The 27,511-nt window shown below is 41.2% G+C and overlaps 2 protein-coding genes and 1 long non-coding RNA gene across 6 annotated transcripts; 2 read left to right on the top strand and 1 right to left on the bottom strand.

Annotated features, from left to right (window-relative positions):
* Positions 1-1,097: 1,097 nt before the first annotated feature.
* Positions 1,098-27,217, bottom strand: LOC143367341 (uncharacterized). 3 transcript variants are annotated; one of them, XM_076809030.1, is made up of 21 exons: positions 26,501-27,217; positions 26,011-26,311; positions 25,607-25,839; positions 25,245-25,437; positions 25,016-25,182; positions 24,741-24,936; positions 24,455-24,646; positions 24,277-24,395; positions 24,095-24,196; positions 23,790-24,011; positions 23,630-23,725; positions 23,322-23,551; positions 22,342-22,552; positions 22,155-22,270; positions 4,367-4,646; positions 3,865-4,062; positions 3,549-3,725; positions 2,940-3,142; positions 2,731-2,862; positions 2,524-2,616; positions 1,106-1,237 (listed from the first exon to the last, which is right to left on the bottom strand). In XM_076809030.1, the coding sequence occupies exons 1-21, from the start codon at positions 26,693-26,695 to the stop codon at positions 1,183-1,185; spliced, it is 3,711 nt and encodes a 1,236-aa protein (XP_076665145.1). In that variant the 5' UTR covers positions 26,696-27,217; the 3' UTR covers positions 1,106-1,182. The 3 variants fall into 3 exon arrangements, with proteins under 3 accessions (XP_076665147.1, XP_076665145.1, XP_076665146.1); XM_076809031.1 differs by having other exon boundaries at positions 25,670-25,839; XM_076809032.1 differs by lacking the exon at positions 2,524-2,616 and having other exon boundaries at positions 1,098-1,237.
* LOC143367345 (uncharacterized) lies at positions 9,198-11,257 on the top strand. The gene is made up of 2 exons (XR_013085019.1): positions 9,198-9,567; positions 9,987-11,257. It is a non-coding gene; the product is annotated as an uncharacterized LOC143367345 (long non-coding RNA).
* On the top strand, positions 15,139-22,126 carry LOC143367344 (uncharacterized). Of its 2 annotated transcripts, XM_076809040.1 has the most exons (5): positions 15,139-15,298; positions 19,809-19,977; positions 20,105-20,298; positions 20,400-20,731; positions 20,816-22,126. In XM_076809040.1, the coding sequence occupies exons 1-5, from the start codon at positions 15,285-15,287 to the stop codon at positions 21,517-21,519; spliced, it is 1,413 nt and encodes a 470-aa protein (XP_076665155.1). In that variant the 5' UTR covers positions 15,139-15,284; the 3' UTR covers positions 21,520-22,126. The 2 variants fall into 2 exon arrangements, with proteins under 2 accessions (XP_076665155.1, XP_076665156.1); XM_076809041.1 differs by lacking the exon at positions 15,139-15,298 and having other exon boundaries at positions 19,820-19,981; positions 20,816-22,125.
* Positions 27,218-27,511: the final 294 nt, after the last annotated feature.

Genomic DNA, 27,511 nt, shown 5'->3' with positions numbered 1-27,511 from the left:
AAATCCTTCCGAACTTCTAAATAACTACCTGTCGTAGCAGTACCAGTGAATTTTATATCCTTAATTTTATCTCGCCCGGTATTTAAGGTAGAACAGTGAACGGAGTCACCTATATTATTAGTAGTCATTTTATCAGAAACGAACTTCGCACGAATATGGGCCAATTGGTTAGTGGAAACAGTGTTTTCAAACTCTTTACCCGCGATGAAATTATTAATGTAAGTCGATCTAAGAGAACCGATTCGAGAGTACTCCTTGAGTGGCCTGTAAGTTGCAGACTGCGGTAGACTTTCCATTCTAACTTCAGAATTTGGCGATGTATTTGTAGAGATCAATTTGATGTCGGTCCCCGTGAACGTCACGGGACCTTTCTTCATTTCGATCGCTGCTCTTAAACTTGCCTTCAAACCTCTTCGCTGGGCTTTTGAAGAGTCGTCTTTAGCTTCGTCAGCTTTGTCCAGTTTAGGTAATAACTCTGTTCTGAATCTCGTAGAGGCTTCTTTACTTTCGCTTACGACTTCGATAGTGTCTCCTAACTTTGCCATAGGAAGAGTCTTCGAGGAGAATTCTTTATAAGCTCCCATGGGGTTTTCATTCTGATGCATGCTTGTACTGATACTTGTTTCCTTCTGCAACGCCATCGCTTGACTTAGACTTTCTTCATTATCCTTGGAATACGTTAATCTCCTTTTAACTGGATCAGTCAAAGCTTTGTCCATGCTCAGCACTTCATTTGTACGAATGGAATGGTCAGGAGGTAGTGGAGTACTTGTATATGGAATTCGTGAAATTCCAAACGATTGCGATAGATGTGAATGATCTTCTGTATTAAGGCCAGTGCGATCGAATCTCCTGTTAGGTAAACCAGAATAGATTCTACTTAAATCTTCAGTGTTCCTCAGCACTGGTTTGCTCTCATTCAGAATGATTTCTTTCTGCAGATATTGATTCGACCGCGTCTTGCAGTCTGAATGTAATGTTATGTTAATACAGGGGCAATCAGGCTGGACTTCCTTCAGGTATTTACCACATCTGCAATGATCTTCGCTTAAGTATTCAGAGCGCGACTTAGGAAAACTATTCACTGTTTTCATTCCGCCGTTCTCGCCAACGACACCACACTCTCCAGTTCTCTCATTCTGCAAATATCTATCGACCAGAGCATGTTAAAGCCATTATATTTCATATAACCACATTTAAGTCTACGTTAAAACTGTCGGGTGTGGAATTCAAAGACCTGCAAATAAAAAAAAAAGAATCTCAATCGCATAGAAATTAAATACAGGCTACAAGTTATCGCTCTACCGCTAAATTACCACAGATTTTAATTTAAGCTTCATAACAGCGTTACGTTGAGATTTATTTTCCGCGAAAAGACCGCCTATCAAAACCATCACATGAACAGCTACACGACAATGTACAAAACAGTTTATTAAATTACAAAGGCTTCGAACGACTATTGCTGTTCTGAGAATCGCTCTGCTTTGAAGCATTCACTTTGTTATTCAAGACAGAAGAAATAAGTGGCAGTCTGATCGAGGGCGCTGTCTGCGAGGCGCTTCTCGAGGGCAGACACTTGCAATCCAAGGGAAAGGAGTGTCTCTCGTTTGTTAATCGAGCAGGACTAAATGCACGGGAGTATTTGGGAATCGCGGTGTAAGGTTTCTTCAGCCAGTCTACTTGCCTGGCAGGTGTAATTTCTTTCGTTAATTTCGAAGCGTGGACGGATGCAGAGCTGGAAAGGAAGTTAGTCTTTTCCAGGTTCATTTAATAAACTATCGAGAGTTCTCATCTAACAAGGGAAGATCCCGAACCCGAAAATTCAAAAAATTCTGAAACTTTGTGAATATGTAGGGAATTTCCTCCTGATTACAACGCAACTTTTGTTTGCTGCCCAAATTCACTCGAACGGGGTGAAATTAACCACCGAAAATTCGGCTATTTTCCGATTTTGTGTTATAACTCGCGAAATGTAAGAGATAGAAAAATCGGAAAATAACCGGATTTTCAGGGGTCAATTACACCCCCTTAGAGTGAATTTGGGCAGCAAACAAAAATTGCGTTATAATCAGGGGGAAATTCCCTACATATTCACGAAGTTTCAGAATTTTTGAATTTCCGGGTTCAGGATGTTCCCTTGTAAGTAGATTACGATCAGCAGGGTCGGCGTGAACTTTTACGGGGCCGGGCTTCAAAATTGTGCGGGGGGGGGGATGCATTTATATACTTCTAAAGTTTATATTGACAAATATTATCGTATAAGCTCATCGTAAATTTTACGAAGCCCTATGCATAGACATTTATTATTATTATAAATTTTAGAAGTACATACAAATGTGCTTTTTTTGACCCCGCAGAATTTTGCACCTCGGCCCCGCAAAAGTTGACGGCGGTCCTGCGTAGAATGAGATACAACGGGAATAATCGAGAGGTAAAAAGCTAGAAATTTTCATTAGTATAATCGAGAAGACAAATCCACCTCTGCAGTTGATACTACTATTATATTATGGAGCAATTTTCTACCTGTGAGTGGCATCATTGGACTCATTGGAAGCTTGGTTATTAGGAAGTGAAACTGGAGTTTGCATGAACGAATCTAGAGGACCTTCTGACTGTCTAAAAGAAACACACCATGCATAAATCAAGCAAGCTGCTTCGAATTAACACCGCTCCGAACTTCGGTTCTCAGGATTTACAGATAGCAAACAGTGAACAATTTTATGAAAATACCTGCGACCTTCTTCGTCCTTTCTTGCGCGATCGAACCTCTCGTTCGTCACTTGTCTACGGAGCTCGCTAATCTGCTTACAGTACTCAGCAGCCTGAGTCTGATATTGTCGGAGCTTCGCCGTCTCCGAGCATCTGTAACGTAAAGAATGAAACTGTCTTCTTAAATTTGTGGAACGAAATTCTATAATAATTGTACAACGACACCCTACAGTTTATTTTGGAGCTCGGACATTTTCTGCTTCAATCTGCACACCTCGTTCTGCAGCTCCTGATTATTTGCCTGCGTAGTCATCGACTCCTGCCTGGCTTGGTCCAAAAGCATTTCGAGCTTCTCAACCATCGCGCGATCTCTGCTCATTTGATCTTGAATTATAGCCTGCTCCGCTTTCAATTTCGCGATTTGCATGTCGTACTGAAAATGATTAAACGCGAATTACCTCCTTTGATAGTTCTACACAAGTAGTTCGCGCATTTCAAGTGGCCTTTGCTCTCGTTAATAACACAGTACAACAGGCATCTGGACTTGTAACATTCAATAGCCGTTTCTGTTAGGTTTTCGGGCCCTGAAAACGAATCCGCAACCCATTTGTCGCCATCACTCTCAGTTTTTGAGAGTGAGCTCAAAGTTGAAAATTTGCAGTTTTTTTCAAATTAATTTTCTCAAAAACTGAGGGTGATGGCGACAAACGGGTTGCGGATTCGTTTTCAGGGCACGAAAACCTATAAGAAACGGCTATTGAATGTTACAAGTCCGAAAAAAAGTCAAAATTTGCTGTACTGTGTAAGAAACGTGTCTTTAACACTGCAAGATTATTTACCTTTGTCTTACACGTATCCTTGTCATCCAGCTCTTGCATAAGCGTGTCTTTTTGCTGGTCCAATTTTACACAGAGATCTCTGACAGCAGTTAAGTCGGATTCTGTCTTGTGTCTTTGCTGTCCCTGCTGACGCACCTGCGACTCCATGCTGGCAACATTTTGCGTTAACTCGCAGATCTGAGAAATAAAGCCTACGTAAGATTTCACAATATTCACTTTGATAAATTGGTAACTCCCTTTCAACACCTTTACTACATTCTCTAACAACATAGTTGAACAAGAATTCTATTATAAAATATGTAACAATATTTAGCACCTGAGTTTCGTAGCCCCTAATCAAGCATTCCTTATCAGCCAACTGTCGCTCCATATCTAACAGCCGATCCCTGGCTGACTGAAGTGCTCCCCTCGCTTCAGCCGCTTCTGACTCCAAACTGTGGTTGTTGTTCTCCAGAACCGTCGCCTCCAGGCTCAAGCTTCTGAAGTGGTTCAGCATTTCCGTTCTTTCGTTGTCCTGCAAATATAATTATTAACTGTAATCCCTACTAATATATAAAAGTGAAAGCAGTTGTCTGCTTATTTCTTTGTCTTTCCACGCCTAAACAGCTGAACGAAATCCAATGAAAGTCTGAGGATAGATTACATACGTCCCAGATTAGATTATATGCTATTTTTTCTAGGCTTTGTTATTTTGGAGACATCATAAATAATTCCCGGGTGAAACCGGGTGACGGGTCAGCTAGTCCTGAATGATGTTGGAAGTTTGGGTTTCTAATGAAACAAAAGGAACTGTAGACAATACACGTGATAGAAAATACCTTTCTATTGAGAAGCTCTTCGGCCCGGCGCACCTCGCAGACGTAAGTTTGCAGTTGCTTCTTCAGATCAAAAGACTCGGCGCGGCAAGCCTCCCATTCGCGCTGCATGTTCCTCATTTCGCAAGTGACCGCAGCTAAGTCGTCTTGAACCCTTCGATTCTCCTGAATGGCATTCTCTCGATCGTAAGTCGCCGTTTGCAATTGGCGCTGGAGATTCTCCAGCTCCAGCTGCATCGATCTCAGCTGCCTCTCGTGGTCTGCGCTCTGGTCCACGCAAATTCTGCAATTGCAAAAATAGAAGCGTAGTAGCAATAGTGCGGTACAAATAACAGTAGCAACGGTAATATTAACGGACCACAAGATTTGGAATTATGTCTACATAGATGTTTTAATTAAACATCCTGATTTTTCAACAACTTTGTCTTTCGTATTTGAAGAACTTGAAAGTTTTTTTATTCCATTTTTTAAACCTCTGGTCGTTTGACGTTAAAAGGGATACGTATGAGGTAGTAGGCAACCCGACGTGCACCGCTGTAAGATGGTTGCTCACTTACAGGCGCTTCGAGTCTGTGTTTTAAGGGGGTAGACACGTCACGTGACCTGGCAGATTCGGCAGGTCGGTATTACAGCATTTTTATCTGCACAGAAATGGTAATACCGATAGATCCACGATTACCCGGTGATCGCGAGAGGGAGCTGTTTGCTATTTCTGTATTCTATTCTGAATAAGGAAAGAAATTCTCAGCTGTTCCGTTATACTTATAAAAATTTAAACGGAAAGTCGGCTGGTACTGTAAACGTAGAAATTCATTGTACATTTTAATTACTTGAAATGTGCTTATGCTACGATATTCTACGTTAGCAGTAAGGAATTCTAAGTGAAAAGGGAAAATAGATGAGGGAATGTCCCCAGAAAATGAAATTTGTTAGGTTAGACATTTTTTTACTAGCAAAGCACCGAAACAGAACATGAAATACACTTATTACACGTCCTCTGCAGAAAGCAGTTATCAACAAACATTATATATACAAAATTGTATCGAATGTTGAATTGGGCTAGTGAAAATGCGCAGACTGGATGCGCGTAATTATTATGTGGTAAATATATGCTATATGACAACAAATGTTTAGTGGCTATTTCAGCTTCAAAGGCATCGCCTTAAAGTTGCAAATAAGAGGCGCTCCAAAATTCTGCGTCTCTTCGTTAAACAGTCACTGTCTCGAAACATCTGCGCCACTTCTCGCTCTTTGATTTGCTCTCCAGAGACGTTACTTTGTGCCATCTCTTTCGACGGCATGTTCTCCTGTTACAAAGCCCAATTTTGTGCATTCTGAAAATTTTCGCCAGATTTTGGCCAATATATTAGGAGAACATGAAGTGGAAAGAGGTATTCTGAATTTCAGCTTCGAAGGCATCCTCGATTCTCTCTCCGAAGACGTTACTTAGTGCCACCTCTTTCGACATCATGTTCTCCTAGTACATAGCCGAATTTTTGGGCGTTCTCAAAATTTTTGCCAGATTTTGGCCCAGGTATAAGGAGAACACGAAGCGAAAGGAGGTACCCTGAATTTCAGCTTCGAAGGCATCCTCGATTGTCTCTCCGAAGACGTTACTTTGTGCCATCTCTTTCGACGACATGTTCTCCTGTTACAAAGCCCAATTTTGTGCATTCTGAAAATTTTTGCCAGATTTTGGCCCAGGTATCAGGAGAACATGAAGCGAAAAGAGGTATTCTGAATTTCAGCTTCGAAGGCATCCTCGATTCTCTCTCCGAAGACGTTACTTAGTGCCACCTCTTTCGACATCATGTTCTCCTGTTACAAAGCCCAATTTTGTGCATTCTGAAAATTTTTGCCAGAATTTGGCCCAGGTATCAGGAGAACATGAAGCGAAAAGAGGTATTCTGAATTTCAGCTTCGAAGGCATCCTGGATTCTCTCTCCGAAGACATTACTTAGTGCCACCTCTTTCGACATCATGTTCTCCTGTTACAAAGCCCAATTTTGTGCATTCTCAAAATTTTTGCCAGATTTTGGCCAATATATCAGGAGAACATGAAGTGGAAAGAGGTATACTAAAGGGTATAGCCGGTTAAGATGGTCAAATGTGCCCTTGAACCGAATTCGACTCACGATGAATCATTCGAAAGCTTATTAAAAAAGAAACATTTGTGGCAATTTTCAACTTCGTATCTCCACCGGGGGGGGGGGGGGGGGGGGTAGTAAAGGGCAAAAATAGGAAATCAGGTTTTTGCCGAATTTCTCCTATACTAGGGGATGAAAAATTCTGAAAAAAATCAGAGACATTTCTGTTATCGGGGCACATATTAGAGAATTATTTCAGATTTTTAAATTGAAAAACCAAGCCGTGAAAATTAAAAAACGCCAAAAAATGCTGAAAAATGCCGATTGTGCATCGAAGCAGTCTTGGCACTATAATTATATTTTTACTGTAAGTACGTATCATTGTTACTATTGTCCTGAATTTTTTTCAGATTTTGCAATTCGGTGCGCCGCAGTTAAAAAAATTAAAAACCGATTTTTTCGTCGTTTTTTCCGTGTCCCGGGTGCGCTAATAAGCGTATAGCTAAATAATACATGCAAAGTGTTTCGCATTGTGATCTGTAATCTTCGTTTGAAAATCAATTGCGCGGAATTGTCAATTCTCTTTGGCCTGACATAGCACTTCTAAAATTTACACACATGTTTTCGTTGCGATTAACGCGACGAAGGCTGCATCGTGATATTAATATTTAATCCGATGTCTGCCCGATTATTCGAATCGCACGTACACCCCTCGTGGCGCAAGCGGCGTTCTCGAAAGGGGACAAGGGCAGCAACCAATTGGGCGCCTATCGTGCCGGAGTTGCTTAATCCCTACTCAGCAACGTATTAACGTGGACGGATTCCGTTTACGCTTGGCGGTCACGTAGACTCGAAAACGACTTTATTAGGAACTAAACGCTGAATACGTAAAGACCAGAGACACGGATCGCGCGTAGTTTTTCCGAGCAAAACTGGCAGGATTCAGCCAGAGAGAAGTGGGGAAGCGAGCGGAGTTCAGCGAGATTGATTTCTTCTTGTCGATATAATTTATTATTTTCTTGTGATGATTCAGCGCGGCTAAACACGAATTATTGTATTTATACGCCAGGTAAGTAACTTTACACGTCGCACAGCATATATTACACGTCAGATCACAGGAAATACAACAAACACCACAGATCACAATACACCTCACAAAACGCATCACACAAAAACACTAGGCTGTACTTCCGAATGGCCCCATTGGCCGATCGACACGAGGTTTGCGGGAAGGGGTGGGGAGGGTGTGTGGACCCTAAATCTAAAATTGTTGCTTCGGGAATTTATTAGTTTCCGAGATATTAATAATAAACTTTTAGTATTTCTGTTGACTTATTCCGACATAACGCATTCCACTTTCCACCTTGTCTCGGGTGTTAGTATTGGTTGGGGGTTTGATCAGTGTGAAGTGTGAACTATATATAGGTATCAGTAATGAAGTGTAATCTGTAAATTTCGGTTTTCAACATTGTGCATTCTCACAAAGAGCTAATTTAAAATCTACTTATCGTACCCGTTTACCGCCGTGTATCAACTAGTATAGTGTGGTGTATGTTGTATGAACTTTGTTGTACAGGCGAGTGGCCATGTGATTGATATGGAGGAGGTGTGAAAATATGCGTGGAGTAGGTGCGGCTGTAATGTGGTAGAGAAGTAGTGTAGGAAACGTTTCAGAGAAATATAGAAGTTGTGTGAGAATGGTGTAGCATACATAGAATATATAACAATCGGAACCATACTTCCTCCAACGATATATTTACGCATTCTTATTTACCTGTTGCACACGTACAATCGAATATTACAAGAGAATATTAAATCATAATCAGTAAAAAAAATTACAATAAATCTCTTAATTAATCAGTATCTACAATACAACTTAAACATCGCACGCTGCGATAATCACATGGTTAATACGTGGTTTAATTCCTAAAGCATTAGTTTAATTCCTCAATCGAAATTAAGAAACCTAATCTGAAGAATATAATACCGAAGAGGATTTAAATCAACTCAATGGAGACAGTAATTGTCGACGATGTTCAACTGGATGCTACGCAGCGTTCTCTCGCTGCATGATCGAGCACCGACTACCCGCGTCTCGATTACACGTCTGTGTATTACGTAACCGAGGTGACGTTCGGGCGCATAGTCGCCGAGCATCGAGAAGGAAAAGATTCCAAGCGACCTGTACACCGAGCAGACGGCTTTCTCTCATCTCGACGTCCTTCCTCGACATCAGCAGCTTCCTCCGCTGCTCCGTGCCCGTCCAGTATCCTCTTTTCCCTCGCAAGAAAGTGAAAATAACCTCGACACCGTCGCGAAATTGGTCGAAATCATTATGAAACCTATTCCGTGTATACTTGCCTTACAAACACGTCCCAAGCGCGTTATCGCGAAACTTTCCTATCCCCCGAATTAAACTAACTATCCTGCTCGATAATTACGAGTTCAAGTGGGCTGTTAACCTCATCGAGCTGTCACGTACCATCAACCTGAAGTTTCCCCCTGCACTACAAGACGCGGAAGATTCAAACGCAAGAGAATGCAATGCACACGCGAATGGAAAGCGCATGCGCGTACGTCTAGCAGTAAACACAGGCCGAAGCACTTACGTGAATCCACCCGTTTGTCTGTCTCTCTCCTCTAGCTAATTCTATCCAATTCTCTCTTTCTATGGTATTTGACATGCATAGGTTAGGTGTGCAAGGAAAGTGAACTTACTGCGCGTCAGAGTGAGACGAAAGGTATCATAGAAAGCGGAGTATTTAGGTTGGGAGGAGACTCTATTAATGTCTAAACTGCCACGCACACATGTCGTTGCACGACGATAATGCTGATAATAAAACGCTACGTAATAATATACTGAAACTGTGAATTTCTGCTGTATTCACGTGGATGTTTCGCCGCGAGAATTTACGGTAGGTGACGGGTCTAATAACGCAAGGGTCGACGGTCAACTTGTGACTAAACTGAGAAACAGGACATAACCCTACTAGCATTTTATTGTTGGCATTTTGAGGGCCAACTGATTCCCAACTTGGGGATATTGTGGGCCAGCCGTAAATGCTATCAGGGAGAAGAATTAAAGAGAAAAAGCTAACTTACAGCTTTCCTGTAAACGTAAGTTCTCATATGTGTCACGCTCACCGATGAAACGATCGCGGAAGTTCACTGGGTATCCATTTCCCTCTCGTTTAATTGCGGTAAGAGTTTGCTCATTTTCCCCCGCGGTAAGGAACTTTCATAATCCCGGATCGAGGATGGAAACGTTCGATTCGCGTGTGCGTGTAAAGGCGCGACGAGGGAAGAAAGACTTGGAGCGGGCTTTTACCGATCGACCTCGACGAAACGAGACGAGACGAGGCATCGGGAGCTGTTTACATCTGATTATAATTCAATTTGATAAGCGCGGAAGACGCGGGGCGCTTTCTACGAAATACGAAAGCGGCGACACTTTTTCTTCGTATTTTCTTCGTGGCATTGCGTAACCTTTTGGTTACATATTTGCAAGCTAATGTTCGCGACCCGCCATTTTTCAGCATTAGAAATCGAGAGGACTAATGGGTCTTGTTGAGTGGAGGAGAAAGAGGAGCAGAGGGAGACTTACACCGTGACAAATTGGAAACACGCGCTTATCCACTCGTGCAACCACTTCTACAGCAACAGGACTAGCGAAGATTAAGAAGACACTGGCTAATCGACCTTAGGCGAGGGACACGAGGTTACTTCGATGGAAGTTTCATTAGCAGGGAGAAATTTTGGCACTTAAGAAATGTTTTCTACGAGGACTCTTCGATTCTGATTGCTGATGTAGTGGAAGTAAAAACAAATAGAAAGAAGACGAAAGAAGAGAAATAAAAAATGAAAAAATAACAAATAAAAAAGATGAAAATAAAATAGAAGAAGAAAATAAAGGAGAAAAATTAGAAAGGAGACTTCCTTATCGTAATGGATCAACTTGTCCCTGGTTGCGTCGTTCCCAGTTCCAACTCACGCAATGCTAACTTAATTAAAACGAAAAGAAAGAAGCGAATAAGATCGAAGATCCGCCTCGACTTAAATTCAAGGTTCCAGTATAACAACCAAGGTCATCGTGGGTGCGTTTCGTCCCGTTAGCCATCGGCATTGAGTAAGACACATGTACTTTCGTTCTCATCCTGAAGAATGTCCCTGAGAACTCACCGTCGCGATAGGTAACGCCAATCGCGTGGGCATGGAATTTTTTATTACGCGTTCGAGATTCCCCAACTGCAATCGGCCGCCCGAGCCTCTCGAGGATTTCGAATTCCTTTCATGGAACTGAACTTACGAGCTACGAGAACTGTTACGGCAACGATCTTTGGTCCTTGAACGAAAGACCGCTGCGTCATCGAGGAAGAAGGATACTAGAAATTAGGGCTCTTAATATTTATCGGATTTACGGATAGCCGAGTTTTGAGTATTCGAGTCTTGAGTATCCGAGTCTTGACTATCCGAGTCTTGAGTATCCGAGTACTCGGATACCCACAAAATGTATATTCGGATATCCGGATACTTATTTAATTTAGATTCGAATACCCGAGCATTTAAGGGGAAATTAAGAGAAACTAACTTTCCAAAAATGGCTTCCTTAACAAAAAAATACCCATGTATGCATACCTGCAACATGAGTAACTTCGGAGAGGGTCTTCTTTACAGCGGATAATATTGTAACCACCGATAGATCATGTTTGTCACCGGAAAATGTAAACAAACTTGTTTTTTCATACCAAAATAAGAAGTTATTATCTTAGTGTGTATGTATAACTGTAAATAAAATATTAATATAATTCCCTTCGCGTTTCTTGTTTGAATCACTTCAGTTAAACTTGCTCTCTTTAATTTATATAGTAAGTTATATCATCAAAATCCGTTAACGTTGCTCTGATGAGCTGTATAAACGCTTAATGATCGCAGAATAAGGTCGAAAATCACGAAATTCCCGAAATCAATGATTTTCGACCTCATTCATCTTTCTAGGAACGAAGTCTCGAATGTCCCTCTATCAGAAGTGTGTTTTAGGTAGAATGATATAATATCAAGGACAGCGTCTTAACCAGGGCCGGGACGAGGATGGTTGGCGCCCTTATGCAAGAAAATTTTTGGCACCCCTAAACTTTTGCACCTGTTTTCTATTTAATATGTTTCGCCTTTACGAGGTACAATAAAAAAAGAATTACATTTACATTTTGTTTATATGGAAGTTGGATTCCTTTATTATTAAGTCTGCGATACACTTTTTAGTTCCGCCGGCCCTGGCCTTAACGTTCATTCAAATAGCTCAAGAGGCTGCAGCAACTGCATAAAGTTAATTTAAAAGGCATCGATAGTAGCTTCAACATAGATTTCAAGCGAACGATCGATTGTACATGTTGCCTGAACAAAGGGGGACACGTGGAGCGAGGCAGAAACCCCAGGTTCACGAAATCCTTCACCCGACGGAGTGCATCGCCCTAAACACGCGCAGGCAAACACGCGCACCTATACCGATTAGCCCCGCCGCCGGAGTTCTATCCACACGACCCCTCGATGTCAAAACGAGCGCCCTTTTTAGAGCTGCCGTTCACCTTTACCGTTACTGGTAAAGGGCATTGCACGTTTCTTCGAAATGCACGCGAGACAGCAGGCAACCGTTCTGATCTTTCACAGACCCTCGACTCAAGATAAGTACAAGATTCCTCCGAGGGTCCGATGTATTCTAAATGAGGGACACTTTGTATAAAAAAGAGCGGGCCGTGGAGAAAAAATCCGACTGCGCGGAAGTGTATTATTCTAGGCCATGTGGCGACCAGAACTTCTCAGAATCAGGACTGTCCCGTCACATCTGAGTACTTGGGCACTCAAGCTGTGCCTGCTTTCGAGCCTCTGTACCGGAAGGGAAAAGGGAGAAAGACGACTGCCATGGCGATTTTATAGCCTTTTTATCTATTAAGTATAAACGACTAGCCAGGTTGGTTGATTGCACGCAGGAGTTATTTGTCAAGGAGTTTATCACTACAAATCTCCACACCTAAATGCCAGGTTTTATGCTCCTTCAAACCTCGGGTTCAACCCGGTGGGTCAACTTTGACCCGTATTCCGTTGCCTTTAGTGGACGACGTGGTTGCAATATATTTATAAATGCCAGAATATTATCGATTAATTGTACATTTGCTCTTCAACAGAATATATATATATATTCTTGGTAAGTAAAGCTTTTTTATATTTTTCATAAGCATAAAACATATCCCCACAATTTGAACAAACACAAACAAACACTTTTCATATGAATCTCTCCCTTAAAGGTCCTGGTCCTTTTTCAAAGACAACTCTCTTCTGACGCAACGGCGCCTCAGCGCAAGGAACGACAGAAGACGATTATGCGCCTCCCGTTAATGGGCCTGCTCTGGAGGCTGGCTCCTCGCTGGTTTCGAATTATGCAACACCTCGTAACAACCGAGTCAGCCGCTAACAACCCGATGCTCCTTTTCGAAAGGTCGCCCGTCCACCGGATGGCGACCTTTCGGAGGTCGGGCGGCGATGAAAGTCCCGCGCGATTGCGCGAAACATTTCGCAACTGGGGGATTTTCAAGGGGATCCGCGATCCAGGGGATTATTGCAACGCGCGGACGGGGATTATGTAAATGCCGCTCGAAACAGAAATCGCTATTAGAGTTGGGCACTTTTGAAACTGGCTTAAGTGGCCCCCTTTCCATGGGGCCTCGTTTTGAAAATAGTAATTTGCTGTGATGGAAGAATGAAGTACTTAATGGTTCAATATTCCACACAGACGTTGTTAAGGGGCGGGTTTGGGAGACTGACAAGCGTCTGTCGCCCTTTCCGTGAAATATTCGAAAGATATTTAATTTAAAAAGAGTTTAGAAAATTTTAAATTAATTATGAGTTGCCGCTAACTTGTTACATTACAAAAAAAAAAGGAAATCGTTTCTAAAGTTGCCTCAAGCCTCTCTGCTTAAATCTATTCTTTCGACCAAAATTTCGTGACCCCAAAATTGGAATATTTGTCGCAAAATTGCGAAACCCAAGGAGCTTAATTAACTATGAAGCGAATAAAATCACGCATTTACCTCGGATACCCAAAAATTGCAGTTTCGCAAGTTCGCCACTGGAACAACATGTTCCATTCGTTTCTGAAACATTCGCCCACGGCTTGGTCACTGCTAGACCAGGATCGAGCGGATTCCAATAGGATTGGGAAACGTTCTGGCATGATTTCATTCTCTATTGTACGTCGAACGTTACGAAAGCCCACGCACGATATTGCTCCTTCTCTCGGCGAAGCTATCGCGGATTCAACGGTCCCGAGATATGCAGCCGGATACACGGTATCCTGCGTCAACGGTTGTCGCTTTCAAAGGGATCTTAGTGTCAGGGAAGCCGTTTTTAGGGAATGCATACAGAACAGGACATTGTTTCTAAGAATTTTGGAAAGGGCAGAGCTGTTTGCAACATGCAGTTGGAATATAAACTTCACGATTTTTCGTTTCTGCCCAGTTTCGGCTCTTCAGGATGAAAACACCCCTTAAAGATTAACGAGTGTCTTCCTATGTTCCTGTATATCCCGAAAACCATAGTAGATATAAAAAAAAACTACTGCAATGCAAACTTAACTTTTATGTCGTATAAATCTGTGCAATCAAATTGTTAAATTTTTTTAGTTTAAATAAAAAAAATGCCCCCTCACTATAAATTAAAAAAAAATAGATTACATAGTTTTATAGGGCATAAAAAGCCGTTAACTTTTCTTTGGAATAATTTCTTTACATCTACTATAGTTTTCAAGATATACAGGAAACTAGGAAATCACGCATTAATCCTTAAAACAGTGTTTCTCAACCTTCTTTGACTCGCGATTCCTTTTTATAATATTCAAGTAACCCCCCCATATAAGGTAGGGTAAAGAAAACCCATTAAAAATAATTATTTGAGAATATAATTCTAACTTAATAATATTACAAAAAAACCGTGGCGACCCCTCCAGAAAACACATCGAAGAACCCACAGGTTGGGAACCACTGCTTTAAGGGGTATTTTCGCCCAGAAGACCCGCAAATTGACACATACGAAAAATTGCTTTCCCCTCCTTTTAAGAACCTCTACAACCCTGCACAGTTTAAAAAAAAATCGGAATATTCGAGTAACCGAACTTCCCTTGGAAGTCGCATCTCAAACGAGTTGAGTAAAACTAGCTGCTCCTATACCAGAGTTAGGCATTAACTAAATAAAAAATGATTTAAATAACGGATCAAATAAAATTAACTTCAACTTTAGATTGTTTGACGAATAAAGTTAATCTTCTCACTCGACGATAATTTTTTTTTAACTTCTATTCGTTATTCCAGATTTTTATTTAAATAAAATTTCTGCTCATCTGTGTTCTATACCGTTCCGCTTAAAGGAATATTCCGATCTGGGGAGTACTTTGCACTTGATTAGTCGTCCACAGTTACGAGGGCAGAAAGGATTCTATACAGGTGCCTGCAAGACACGAAATTCCTCGGAATTCGCAGTTGATTTTCCCGATTTCTCATCAGATTCGTCAGGGCAATCCAAGCCACCAAAAGAAGCCAGCGGTAGGCGTGCACTAGGAGATTCGGTTCTTGTCACGGGGAAGTTAGGTAAGAGCGCTAAGCCGAGGAGGCGATTCGATGTGGTATGTTCAGTCTCGCCGCGGTGCTCGAGTCGACACCATCGGGGTCTCGTGTTCGGTCCCCAGGATGCCAAACGGTCACGATAAAAGATCACGGTGAAAAGCGTATCGGTGCGTCTGTGATGTGATAACTCGGAAACGCTGCACACCCTCGAATTTAGAGATCACAATGAAAAGCCCATTGTAAGTCGAATCTCAAAAATACTCTCTCCTTTTCATTAAAAAATCGCGCGCAAAAAGAAATCCAATTCAAAAGGAACGCCCGGCGGGCGTTCTCCGCACGCGGGCGGGCGTTCGTTGTAATCAGACGCCTAATTGCTCGTAAAGAATCCTCGTAGCGGCTGAACGAGCGCGTTCAGTATAACGAGGGGCGAACGACAACTGATCATTACGCTTTGCATAGCGCGAACAGGGAGAAAGCGCGTGTTGGCAATGAAAGTACGAATAGTTAAACAATTACTCTGATCCTTTACTCGAGCGCGTGCAGGATGCGAAGCGTGTCGCGTGATTACAAGCAGAAGCGCTTCAGGAAGCCGCCGGGCTCGTGGAACGTCCGCTCCGTAATAATACGGCACTGACATAACGCTTTTTTGATTTTTATCGCGTATTACGGACGGCGTTGCGTAACGACCGGTAAAATGGGAGCCTGGACGAAAAAGTGGTATGCAAATGCTGGGACGGGAAGTTGTTGAAGGAGAAGGGATGGAAGGCGCGTGGAACGAGGGATGCTGTGGAGTTTTTTTTTTTTAAATTTAAACCGAATAATAAATTTAATTAATCGAATATCTAGCGATCGCCTATGATAACTCAATTATTTATACGTTTGAGAATTTTGCGGTACATTAAAGTAGAATAAATTGAAAAACGTGACGCGAGACGAAGTAAATATTATATAGCTTCTTTTGGTTGTAAATTATTTTAAAATGCTCGAGTTAAATGAAATGCTTAATATATATATAAAGGGTTCAGAATCCAATCAGTGTAAGCCCAAGTTTCCCTGAAGATGAGTTACGTAGTTCAAAATCCTCTATATTGCTAAAACTCTCAGCTGATAAATCAATTAAGTCACTACTTTCACACGTAAGCAATAAATGGTGGTACTTATATTGATCACGGAATTACTAGGCAAAATTATTCAGAGGACTAGTGACGCGCTCAAAGAAGGGGTTTTGTAAAAAGAAAACTGGATTTTATTCTTTAAATAAATTCGATTGAATTCGCATTAAAAATATTTTTATCCGTTCAGCTCTGATTAAATCCTGAGTGCGCCACTGCAGAGGCCAAACAGTGTAAATCTCGGTTTTAGTGCTAATGGACGTACACTGATTAGCTTCTGAGCCCCATAGATTGGCTAAGGGGCAACAGCACGCTGACTGAGAAATAAAAGAAAGAGGAATCGTACCTATACCGTCTGTCATCGCCGCGATCCGAGCAGCAACGCGGGCAACCCTTCAAAGGATTCATGACCGCTACTAAACCACGCCACTAAATCACTCCCTCGACTATACTTCCTCGACTCGCGCGATTATCACGGCGTAGAAGGGACAAAGGGCGGCCCGAACACCTGTACTAAGAATTTTGTACCGAATACTGCCGGCATTATTGCAAACTTCGCTCACCATAGTTACACGTCTCCGATGGCCAATTGTTTATTCAGAAGTATATTAAAAAGCCAACTTGATAAACTGATTTAATTTGTCTCTAGGCGGGCAAACGGGTATAAGTCAGAATTAATAATTTTACAGGAAGTACACTTGGAATTTTTAATGGGGAAAAACTGGGAATGTCCATTTGTCGTGATCTTGCGACTTATAGCATATATTGCTGATGGCAATTGGGACTACAGAACTATCGAATCACAAAGGGTTATAGAGCTCAAATGCCCCCATAAGATAACGTTTAAGATTTGGAATACTGATTAAAAACAGGAAATAGTCACTCTGCAATACTAGAAAATATGCTCTCCCTTCGCACCAAAATGTCCCCACTCTAAACACAAATTTCCGTCGTCAAGGTAAAATAAGAAATTATTTAAGAAAATTAAATTCAGTAAACCTTGATTCTTTATTAATGGACTAAAGTATTAAAGCTTAATTTTCTCCATAAAGCTGTTTTGTGACATTCCTTGTTTTCTCCCTTATCCTTCACGTGTTGAAAGACACTTTTATTTTTAACTTCGGTTCGCAAAAAAGAATCTGTTTAAGCTTTGACCACAATTTGATTTATACTCGTTTTGCAAATTGGAATGCGGGGAACATGAAAGTCCTGACGCAACGCACCCCCATTCGTCTTCGTAGGCAGCCGGTAATTAGACCGTCGCCGCAACGAGCAATTAATTAACGAACGCCAAGTCGCGGGGATGATAACGCCGCGAGTAGCGCGAGTTCCTGAGAGAAGCACTTTTACTTTTCGTTTACACGCCGCGTAAAATCGCGGCGAAGCGGTTAACCGGGAAGAAGAAACAGGTTCCTCTTGCGATTCACGAGGGCAACTTTCATATTATCGATGATAATCGCGGGCGAAATTATGATATCGCGCTGGCATAAAGTTTATATAAGGGATATAATAGAGTGTGGCTTCTGTAGAATGTTTTAGGAAACGCTGGAAGGCTCGCTCGTTTTCCATTTCTGCTCGTTTGTAGTTTAATGATGATTGCGAAGGTGTGGGTTTCAATTAGGGGAAAGAAAGTCAGTACTTAAACTTCCTTAAGATAAATTATCCAAAATAAAATGAGTCCCAGTTGATCCACTAATATTGGAAATAGATCAGTGATCCCCAACGCGAAGTGTTTTCTTAAGGGTCGCCACGGTTTTTGGATTTTTTTAGATATTATTAAGTATAAAGTAAAATTAGAATTTAGAAATTCTAATTAATTGTGTAATAAAAAATAAGTAAAATAAGTAAAAATAAAAATATTATTAAGTATTAAGTAAAATTAGAATTTACAAGTTCTAAGTAATTAAGTAAATCAGTAAAAATAAAAATTCTATTAATTATTAAATAGAATTAGAATTATATTCTGAAATACCTATTTTTAATGTGTTTTCTTTACCAAGGGGATCACGACTCAAAAAAGGTTGGGAAACAGTGAAATAGATGAAGATGATCGAGTCATGTGGCCCAGCTAATATACTGATTTTTTATTTCTACTGTTTCATTTGCGCAAACTCGTTGCACTGGTCTAATAACGAAGAGCAATAATTGCACCGGAAAGGGAAGCGTGACATTCCGCAACGTGCACGGTAGTTCCGCAGCGACCGTGCGACTTTTCTTAATGATTCCATTCAAAGCGAGACAGCGATTCCTTTTTCAATGAACAGAGAATATGAATTCATTTTATGCAACCTGTACCTTGAAAATCTTGCAACTCTGTACTAAATTATGCAATATATACCAAACGAGGTAAAACACTGTTCAGTGGGCTAAATATAGAAGAAAGGCATTTTCTGTAAATTTTACTTGCTGAAAATCACTGGAATGTGGAATAAGGAATATGAATTGAGTGATTATGAAAATTGTCGCAAAAAGCTGTTTATCTGCACGAACGCAGTGAATAAAGTACATCAGTATGCTCTCCTTAATAAATGGCGGTGTAAGTGGCGATTTATTTGACGGGAATTATTATAATTAGAAGGCAACCTTGCCAGAACCACGAGGAGTAATTAATAAAAAAAAAAACGATAGTGCGCGATCCGCGGAACACGTTCTGCCGGTGCAATGGAAAGTCGTGAAAGAAAACTTGTCTAGCAACTGTTAGAATTTAAGTTCCAAGCTTCCTCGCGATTACTTCCTCGAATTTTGAGGGAAGATTCCTTGAATTACTCTAAACCACGGATGGACAAAATTTGTATTCAAATAAAATTATAAAAAACGAATAAAAGTTAAAAGTAGTGAAGCTAATATAAAATCGTTTAAAAATTTTTAAAAGTGATAACTCGGGTTAACGAACGAATGACGAATACTTAATTCTTTTAACTTTTATTCGTTATCCGAAATTTTATTTAAATAAAAAATTTGCCCATCCCTGCTCTAAACAGCTTAAATTCTTGAGAACTACAGAAAAGAGGAGTACCGATCCTACATGTACCTCTACGAGCTTCCAGAAATCTCTGTAACCACGTTCTCTTAACCAAACAAAGATTTCCATACACTTTCAATGCTTCAAACACGCTGCACTCGGGAATGCAACATTCTCATGCACTGTCTCTGTAGAAGCCACCGGACACTGCTTAAACTCGCCCCCTCGTTTGCGATGCTCAATGTCGACGGGGCGAGAGAAAAAAAAAAGAGAAAAGTGTTTTTGCTTTCAGTTTGCAGCTCGTACGGTCGTCCGTACAGGACGGTATTCTTATTCCACATGCATGTCGTCATCTTAAGACCAGGGACAATGCCATTGCCATAGTGAAACAGTGAAAGTATGGTCATTTTATTTCTGTCGTGCTTTTGCTCTTCCCCTGCCGCGGTACCCTCGATCTTGACATACGTACGGGCCAACACGCGACAGCATTTTCTACCTCGATCGCTGTTTCCCTGTTTCCAAGAGGAATGTTAAACATTTCTCAATGTACGTTCCTTCTGCTTCAGCGTCGGCGGGCATTGTCAGCTAAAAATAAGAGTCGTTAGCTGTCGATACTACGCAGACCATACTTCCATGCTCAGCGACAAGTAACTGTAAATCTGTTCAATATTCCAGCGCCTTGAGGAATCTGCTGATCGTCGTTTGGATAGCATCGGTTCGCGTGAGATCGGCGATCATGCCTCCACCGTGGGCAAATCCGTCGAGCAATCCCTGCGCCGCCCAGCCACGTGGTTGGCAATTGTTATTTTGGCCGGCCGATGGAAAGTGTTACAAAATATTCCAGGCAGGTGCTGCATTTCTCTTTCCAGAGACCACGGCGTCCGCTTAATAGATCAGACTTAGAAAGAGCGGTGTCTCCTTTCTTTCGCTATGCAAACTGCCTGTGGCTCTTAATCGATTCGTTTGAGCAGATCGGCGCGCCGTGTCCAGAGACGATGGAGCTGGGCCCAGCAGCGGGTGGCGGTGGGACTGTGGCAGAGTGTAGGTGTCCACCTGGGACTGCTCAGTCTCCTAGGGACGCTCTGTGCCATTTGATATACACGAGAGCGTCCTGCCCGAGGGGGCAGTACTTCGCGCCAGTGCCAGAGACCTCTGGCAAGTCTAGGTAATACGAAGCAGCTGTGTTTAATGAATCTAATAGTTAGATTTAGGAGCAGTGTAAATTACAGTGCTAGCTAATATTTGATCTTGCAATTTTAAATGAAGATGGGGCGTCTGCCGTGACCCAGATCCATGTCCGGAAAGGGGAGAAGTGTACTGGCCTAGGGATGGCAAATGCTACCCAAAGTTCAGCAAGGGACCGTGTCCCAAAGGTGAGCTGCTCGCTGTAGATGAAGATGGCTTGGCAGCGTGCTCCTGCTCCACGACTGGTGAACTTGGAAGGTACCACTGGCCGGGAAGTGTAGGGGGATGCCACGAGCATTACACTAAAGGTCCATGTACAGAGCCTGGAGAATTGTATCTACCGGGTGGTGTATGTGGTTGCCATTCTAAACTACCTCATTACCACGAACCCACTGGGATGTGTTACCAGCTAGGTAAGCTGCCACGAAAGCCAATTAGCCATTTCCTCTATTAATTCTGTAATGACTGTAATGTTAATAGCCTATTTGTGTCTGCAGGTGGACTCGACCCATGCCCGCGAGGACACCACTTCGTGATAACGAATACTATGAGCACCGAAGATGTGGTTCGAGCCAAGTGCGCGTGCAAGCCGGGTCACGTGCTCTATGAGAACGGATTCTGCTATAGACTTTACACCAGGGGGCCTTGTGAATACGGCCATATGTTGATGAACTCAACCACTTGCATTCCCGTACCCTGCAAGCGCGGACGACTGTACTTCGCTCAAGAGAAAACGTGTTATAAAATAGGAACTAGAGGGCCGTGCCCTAGTGGGCAAGTTGTTTTATACGATTACAATGTGCGGCCGTCCGTCGATGGGATTAGTTACAACGGAGTGTGCGGATGCACCAGTGCGCCGAGGGACTCCGGCAAGTGCTCTGATGACAGCAACGACAGTTGCGAGTCTACGCCAGGGATGGTGGTGATAAACAGAACCTGTTACAAACTGTACACTCAGGGCCCGTGCACAGCTGGGGAGTGGTTGGTGGCGAGGAGGATGCCGAAACCAACTTCGTGGAAGAACGAGGGAGCGGAGCCAAGGGCTAGGTGCGAATGCAGGCCTGGGTACAAGAGAATCAACGAAAGCTCGGAAATCTCTGAACTGGAAAGTAACAATCTACTTTCTCCGGGTGGGTGCCAGCCACCCACGGTGAGCTTAGCGAAGTTTCTCAATGAGAATGTGAAGTCTGTGAATTTTTGAGACTGGGCGCCCTCGCGCGCGCTAGTGATAAGATGAACTACTTGTGCGTTTGCGCAATGTGTGTAAATAGCAGTGTACAAATATTGTGCGTAAAATAGTTTTATCTTCGTCTCAGTTTCATAATAATTCCTATTTATTTTATTAGCGCTATGAGAATTCTCGTCATTTCGATTCACCATTTATCGGGGCCCGATTTAACTCTCTTTAGGGGCGCGAGCAGGGCAATTGTCCGGAGCGGAAAATTTGGTAAAAAGAGAAAATTAAAATCAATAGATACCGATAGAAAAGTAAAACTTTATGAACAAGCGGTAAAAAAAGTAGGTAGGGCTTTTGTTATTCAACAAATAGCTACGAAAATTTTCGCTCACTGTCAAAAATTATATTTTAAAATAATTTTTGCCCAGAGTGGCGGAGAAGTTGGATCGGGCCCTGCCATTTGCCAGATATTTCAAATCCTATTATGTAAATTCACCTCTTCTCTTGTTATCACAAAGATTTCACTATATTTGGTACTCGACGATCATTTTGTAAATATACGTAATTTATAGCGATACCTTGGAACGTAATCAATCTCCTTGATAAGTACCACGATGCTCTAGAACACGCTGAATATTGTAAAAATAAAGGGTACTCACCCATTTTTGTGCTGTAGATCTAGAATCTGTTGCTTGCTCTCCATTACCTGTTGCTCTTTCAGCATTATTTCTCTCTCCAAGCCGGCTATTCTTTCCGTCTTCTCATCCAACACCATCTGTCACAAGATTATTCCATGCAATAGATTTATTACACACCTATCCTTCTTAAGAATCGCACGTGACTTACCAGCAGTTGATCTTTCTCGCGATCCAGGTGCGTCATATTCGCTTTGACATTAGAAATTTCTTGTTGCAATTCATGGATTCGGCTTTCAAGCTGCAGCTGCTGTCGCTCCATCGCTCTATTGCGATCCAATGCCTTATTCAATTCAGACTCTGATTGCGTTAATTGATTCTGCGCGTCTCCCAGAGCCTGGTCGGTCTGATCTTGTAGTGCCCTAAATACATACACCACTTAAGACAGAGATGGGCATTATTTAAATAAAAAATTATAGAAATAACTTATGTAAGCCACTAGGCATTGTGTAAGAACGAAAAAATCTGATATTCCGCATTTGTCATCGGATTTGCACGAAAGTGACACCCTGTGTTTTCCCGATGAAAATGATAACAAACCTGACACAATTTGAACTATAATGAACGATATTACGCATAAAATTAATTTGCAGGATTGCAAGCCCGTTTCGTTAAAAGTAGTCCGATTTAAATATTTTTTTGTCGATTTAATCGAAAGAATGCAAGGAATCCATTGACGTCACTTTCATATTGATATGATGAAAGGGGCTCGAGGCTCGCCTAGAGTTCTTTAAGCTTTAAATAACTTTCGGATATAAATACAAATGAAAGTAAAAAGAGAAAATTATGCGAAGCTTCGGATGAATTCCCGTCGAATAAAAAAATTCTTTATGGCACTTCGAATAAAAACTAACTCTGGGCTATTTTTATTTCATTAGTTTCGAATAAAATGTTTGTCTTTTATCCGAAATCAATTTCTTATTTAAAATAATTGTTTAATATCTGGCTTAAGAGACTACCACGTCGCAGTAAATTAAATAAGCCCAGTGCCATAATGTCTGAGTTATCACTGACGCCGTAGTATTATTACTCACGAATGTTCAAGGCTTTCTCATAAATAACTAGAAAATGGACTTGCGAGTACTTCATCTATTTGTTTAATTTTGTAAATAAAAGAAATAGAATAGATACCGAAGTTGAAAGTACTGTGTGCGTTGAGTCCCTAATTCCTGCTTGGTCCGCTTCAACTCCTCTCTCAAGTCTTGTAACTGATCCTCCAATCCACTGATTGTTGCTCTCCGGGCTCCTTGTGTAAGTAAAAGATCTTGACGCTCCTTCTCTAACTGGTTCAGTCGGGTTTCCACCTCGTTTAAATTTTCTCTCAGGCGGCGCTGCTCGGATGTATGTGCCTCCGCAGCCATCTAATGTTAATTCATAGTAATTAATGCTAAACTAAATACAAGTATTATACACTCTTCGCTGTAAATGTCACTATGTACCTTTAATCTCTCACGCAGGGCATCACGTTCCTCTATTAAACGTTCAACGTCAGCTCGTGCAATGTCCCGTTCATGCTCCAGACGATCAATGATACCCTAACGAATCACACTTTCATAAGTTTAATTCAGGAGTTTCTAGAAAATCATGATCAATTCTTACTTTCGTTTTACTAGAAGGAGAACAACTGCACGAAGTACCACGCTTACACACGTTACATGGCCGATGAGACGTTCTGCGGTCATTTTTGCAACTCTGCATCCGAGCTTCTAAATTAATCTTCTCGTGTAACAGTTCGTTCTTTTGTCGTTGCACCTCGTCCAATGCAATCTCTCTTTCACCCAATTGACATTTTAATTCTCGAATTCGTGACCATAGATCTACCTGTGTTCAATAACAAAAAAGAGAAGTAACTACAAACGATCTAATAGTTTCATGCTTTCCAAAAAGAGGTCTACATATCTCACATGATCTTTCTCTATCGCTTTACTGTGATACTCCTTTACATTGTTATACTCATCCTTGTAGAAATCCCGTTCTCTCCTCAGTTGGTCAACTGCGTGTTCTAACTGGAATAGATTTCAGGTAACATATTCGAACCGTTTTGTACGTAATAAGTATTTTCAAGAAGGGATGTTAAGATACATACATTGTTGATTTGAGTTTCCTTCTCATCTAATTGTTTCAGAATACATTCGTATCCAACACCATTCAGGCTTTGAACAGGTTTCTCTTTACGTACCTCTTGGACTTCTGTTCCATTCCGCCCTGATAAAGAATCCTAAATTAATTCCCTACCATCTTTTTCTAACGATTTATTATATTACCTCTATTGAAATCATTCTTCTTCCCCTTTTCTCTACACCCGTTCAAGCTAGCTGCGCCATTGTCTTGTAACATCTCCTTCCTTTGCATTTCGTCCTTCAACGATTTATTGCTATACTGTAACTGAATAACATCTTGCCTCTGCTTCTCGTTTTCTCTTGCCAACCTTTCTATTTCATCATTTAAATTTCTCTCTGTAAAGTCGCATGAAAATCACGTAGCAGAAACCAAAAGAAAGACATTCGATTGCTTAGGAATTATAAAGTAGACAATAGGAATTCTCCGTACCGATTACTGTTAGTTCATTTATCCTATCAGTCATCTGCTTTTTCTCGTCTAACGTAAACTCCAAGCTGCATTGAATGTTACGCTTCTCCAGCCTACAAGCTTCAAGATCTGCTCGCAATTCTTGCACCTCTCTACGCTCAGCAGTTAATTCACCTTCTAACACATGCACCTGCGTCATTACATCTTCTAACTTTTGCTGAATAAAAGTAAGTGTCATAAATATTTAATTCTTTTAAAGACGCTATCACATCGTAAACTTTAAATATTAGTAATACCTGAAGCTTAGAGACCCTTTTATTATTCTCTTTGACCGCTGAATTGCAATCGGCCTCTACTGCCAACGCTATGTGATCTATGTCCCTTAATTCTTTCTCCAATTCCTCGTTTCGATCAGCGAGTTTAAGCGCCTGAGACATGGCATCGTGTTGCTTATTTAAAGCTTCTGTACAGATCCCAAAATACATATACACAGATATATAAACACCGCATCTCTGTGTCCCTTACCTTTTAGCTTCTGTTCTAATTCTAGCTTCTCTTGCTGAAGAATCATCAACCCATCAGCGTCGGAATTGTCATTTGACATTATGAAATTGCTTTCAGTCTTTTTACAAGCACAATCTTTAGAAACAGCCAAATACGGTCTACCTCCTTCTAACATCTTCTTCAATCGTATAATTTCTTTCTCCTTAGTAGCCAGCTATAAACATATTTCCACAATACATTTCTGTTTGCACAGTTTTCTTTTTACTCGTGCATAAACATAACACGAATTTTTATTACAAGCAAATGCATGCACCATAATAGCACTTTCAAGAATTAACCAAGAGCACCTAAAATGCATGCGGATGTAATTGTCATTAATATACCTGACTTTTTAGCATTTGCGCATTGTCAGTTTGTATCGCGAGTTCGCCCTTTAATTTCGTTACCTCGTGGTTCAAACAATTCAATCTGTGATCAGCCATGCTTAACAAATCAACAACTTTCGGCTCCGCTACGCTCAAATTTGGCAACAGATTGCTTTTAGCCCCTGTTTTCGGTAACGGTTCGCTTTCTATGATTGGCCTTCGAAGCGGATAACAGGGACGTTTCTTAGAAGCTGCACGAATAAGAAGAAATGAGATGTCTCGTATCGTACAAACCTTTATTAAAAAACATCCGCTAGTTTAAGATTAATATATGTCATTCAATAAGGGTTAAGTTTATTTACTAAAAAGACACGTTTGATACCTCGATGATTATGATTCTACGAATGAACGAGTTTGCAAACCTAATCCAACGTTGCTAATAGTTGGTTTCAAGCATTTCCCCTGCAGCTCCAAAATCTTTTTCGACTTCTTGGAAGATTCGGTTTCCAGTTCCTTGATTCTATGTAAATTACGCGAAGACACCAGCTGGAGGTCATTACATTCACGCTCCAATTTACACACGTCCTTCTTAAGGTCCTTGATTTGCTTCTGGTGGCTTTCCTTCGCCTTTATCAAATCCAAGTGAAGCTGGTTGCATTCTTGTACCAGCCTCACATTATCGCATTTGTACGGATCAACTGCCAATTGCAATTGAGAATGTGCCTGTACGTTCATCAAAGATAAACAATTACAGAGAAACCTGCGCGATTAATTATTCCATAAAACTAAGATTCACATTTCGTTCGTGAATTATTCAAATTCTGATGATATATTAAGTGCTTCGCGCAAAGGGTGTTACAAAAGTACAAATGAAGATACAACATAGAAGTATTGAATCTTAAGCACGCATACCTCAATATTTTCGTGCGCGATGCTCTTAAAATGTTTCAAACTCTCTGTCGTCTGGAGAAGGTCAGCCAATAATTTTTCTATCAAAGGAAGCGCGTCCAAACTGAGCGCCTGTTTGTATCCTAAGCTATCTAAATGCTTGCGAACGGTTCTGTATCGGGCGGCTATGTTAAAATCATCTTCGGCACTCATTTTCATAGAGTTTATAAAAACTTTCTCTTAATATTATTCTTCAGATAAATCTTATTGTAACGTACATGGTTAAACGATGATTATAAAATACCAATATGTGCACGCAGAATTTATTCTAAGATTACTCTTTAATGTACAATCAAGGCTAAGAGCTTAAAAATATGTTACATCCAAATGCTCGTAATATAACCAAGATATTACAGTAGCATTGCAACAGCCTTCGTCAAGTTAATCTACCTGTTGCAGCATATTCTTCCACCAAAACAATTGTTCTTCCCCCGTCATACAAGTACATTATTGTTCATTACTTTCCACGACCAACGCCGCTAATTATTGCACCCTTCGTTGAACAAAAAAGCGTTCGCATCAACTGCGAACACTATTCAAAAGTGTTGCCAACATCACGCACACAATTTCTGCGTACAAATTATACTCATGCTCGAAAAATAATACCAAGAATACCTTATACAATCGTAAGTCGATCAAATAGCCGGCAATAAAAACATTTGCGACATATTCGCAAAGCATTATAATTTGCAAGCCATTCCAAATGTCTCTGATGCTTCGAATTTAAAAATAGAACAATTCTGTCGGCGTTTTGAAAGTATAAACCGATACATAATATATCCTCCTGTCATTTTCCCGTTATCAATTAGATATTAAACGAATTTCATTCGATCCCCGCGTTTTCGCGTCGCATTTAAAATATCATTCGGCCGTGCCCGATCGTAAAACTTAACGACGTAAGTAAGGCTCGCGCTGCGCACGTCACTTGTTTATTCATGATCGAGCAATTGTGCATGATGCAGACCTCTGCAGAGG

This window comes from Andrena cerasifolii, chromosome 3 (assembly GCF_050908995.1).
Source record: "Andrena cerasifolii isolate SP2316 chromosome 3, iyAndCera1_principal, whole genome shotgun sequence".
Lineage (NCBI taxonomy): Eukaryota > Metazoa > Arthropoda > Insecta > Hymenoptera > Andrenidae > Andrena > Andrena cerasifolii.
This window is presented reverse-complemented; position numbering and strand designations above follow the sequence as displayed.

Bases quoted from the DNA above. Each gene is read 5' to 3' on its own strand.
- LOC143367344 (XM_076809040.1), top strand. The intron at 20,299-20,399 runs GTAATACGAAGC...TTTTAAATGAAG, and splicing joins GAGACCTCTGGCAAGTCTAG to ATGGGGCGTCTGCCGTGACC. The intron at 20,732-20,815 runs GTAAGCTGCCAC...TTGTGTCTGCAG, and splicing joins TGGGATGTGTTACCAGCTAG to GTGGACTCGACCCATGCCCG.
- LOC143367341 (XM_076809030.1), bottom strand. From the start codon at position 26,695: ATGAAAATGAGTGCCGAAGATGATTTTAACATAGCCGCCCGATACAGA. The intron at 24,937-25,015 runs GTATTACTAATA...ACTTTTATTCAG, and splicing joins AAAGGGTCTCTAAGCTTCAG to CAAAAGTTAGAAGATGTAAT. The intron at 2,617-2,730 runs GTATTTTCATAA...TGTTTCTTTTAG, and splicing joins AAGGACGAAGAAGGTCGCAG to ACAGTCAGAAGGTCCTCTAG.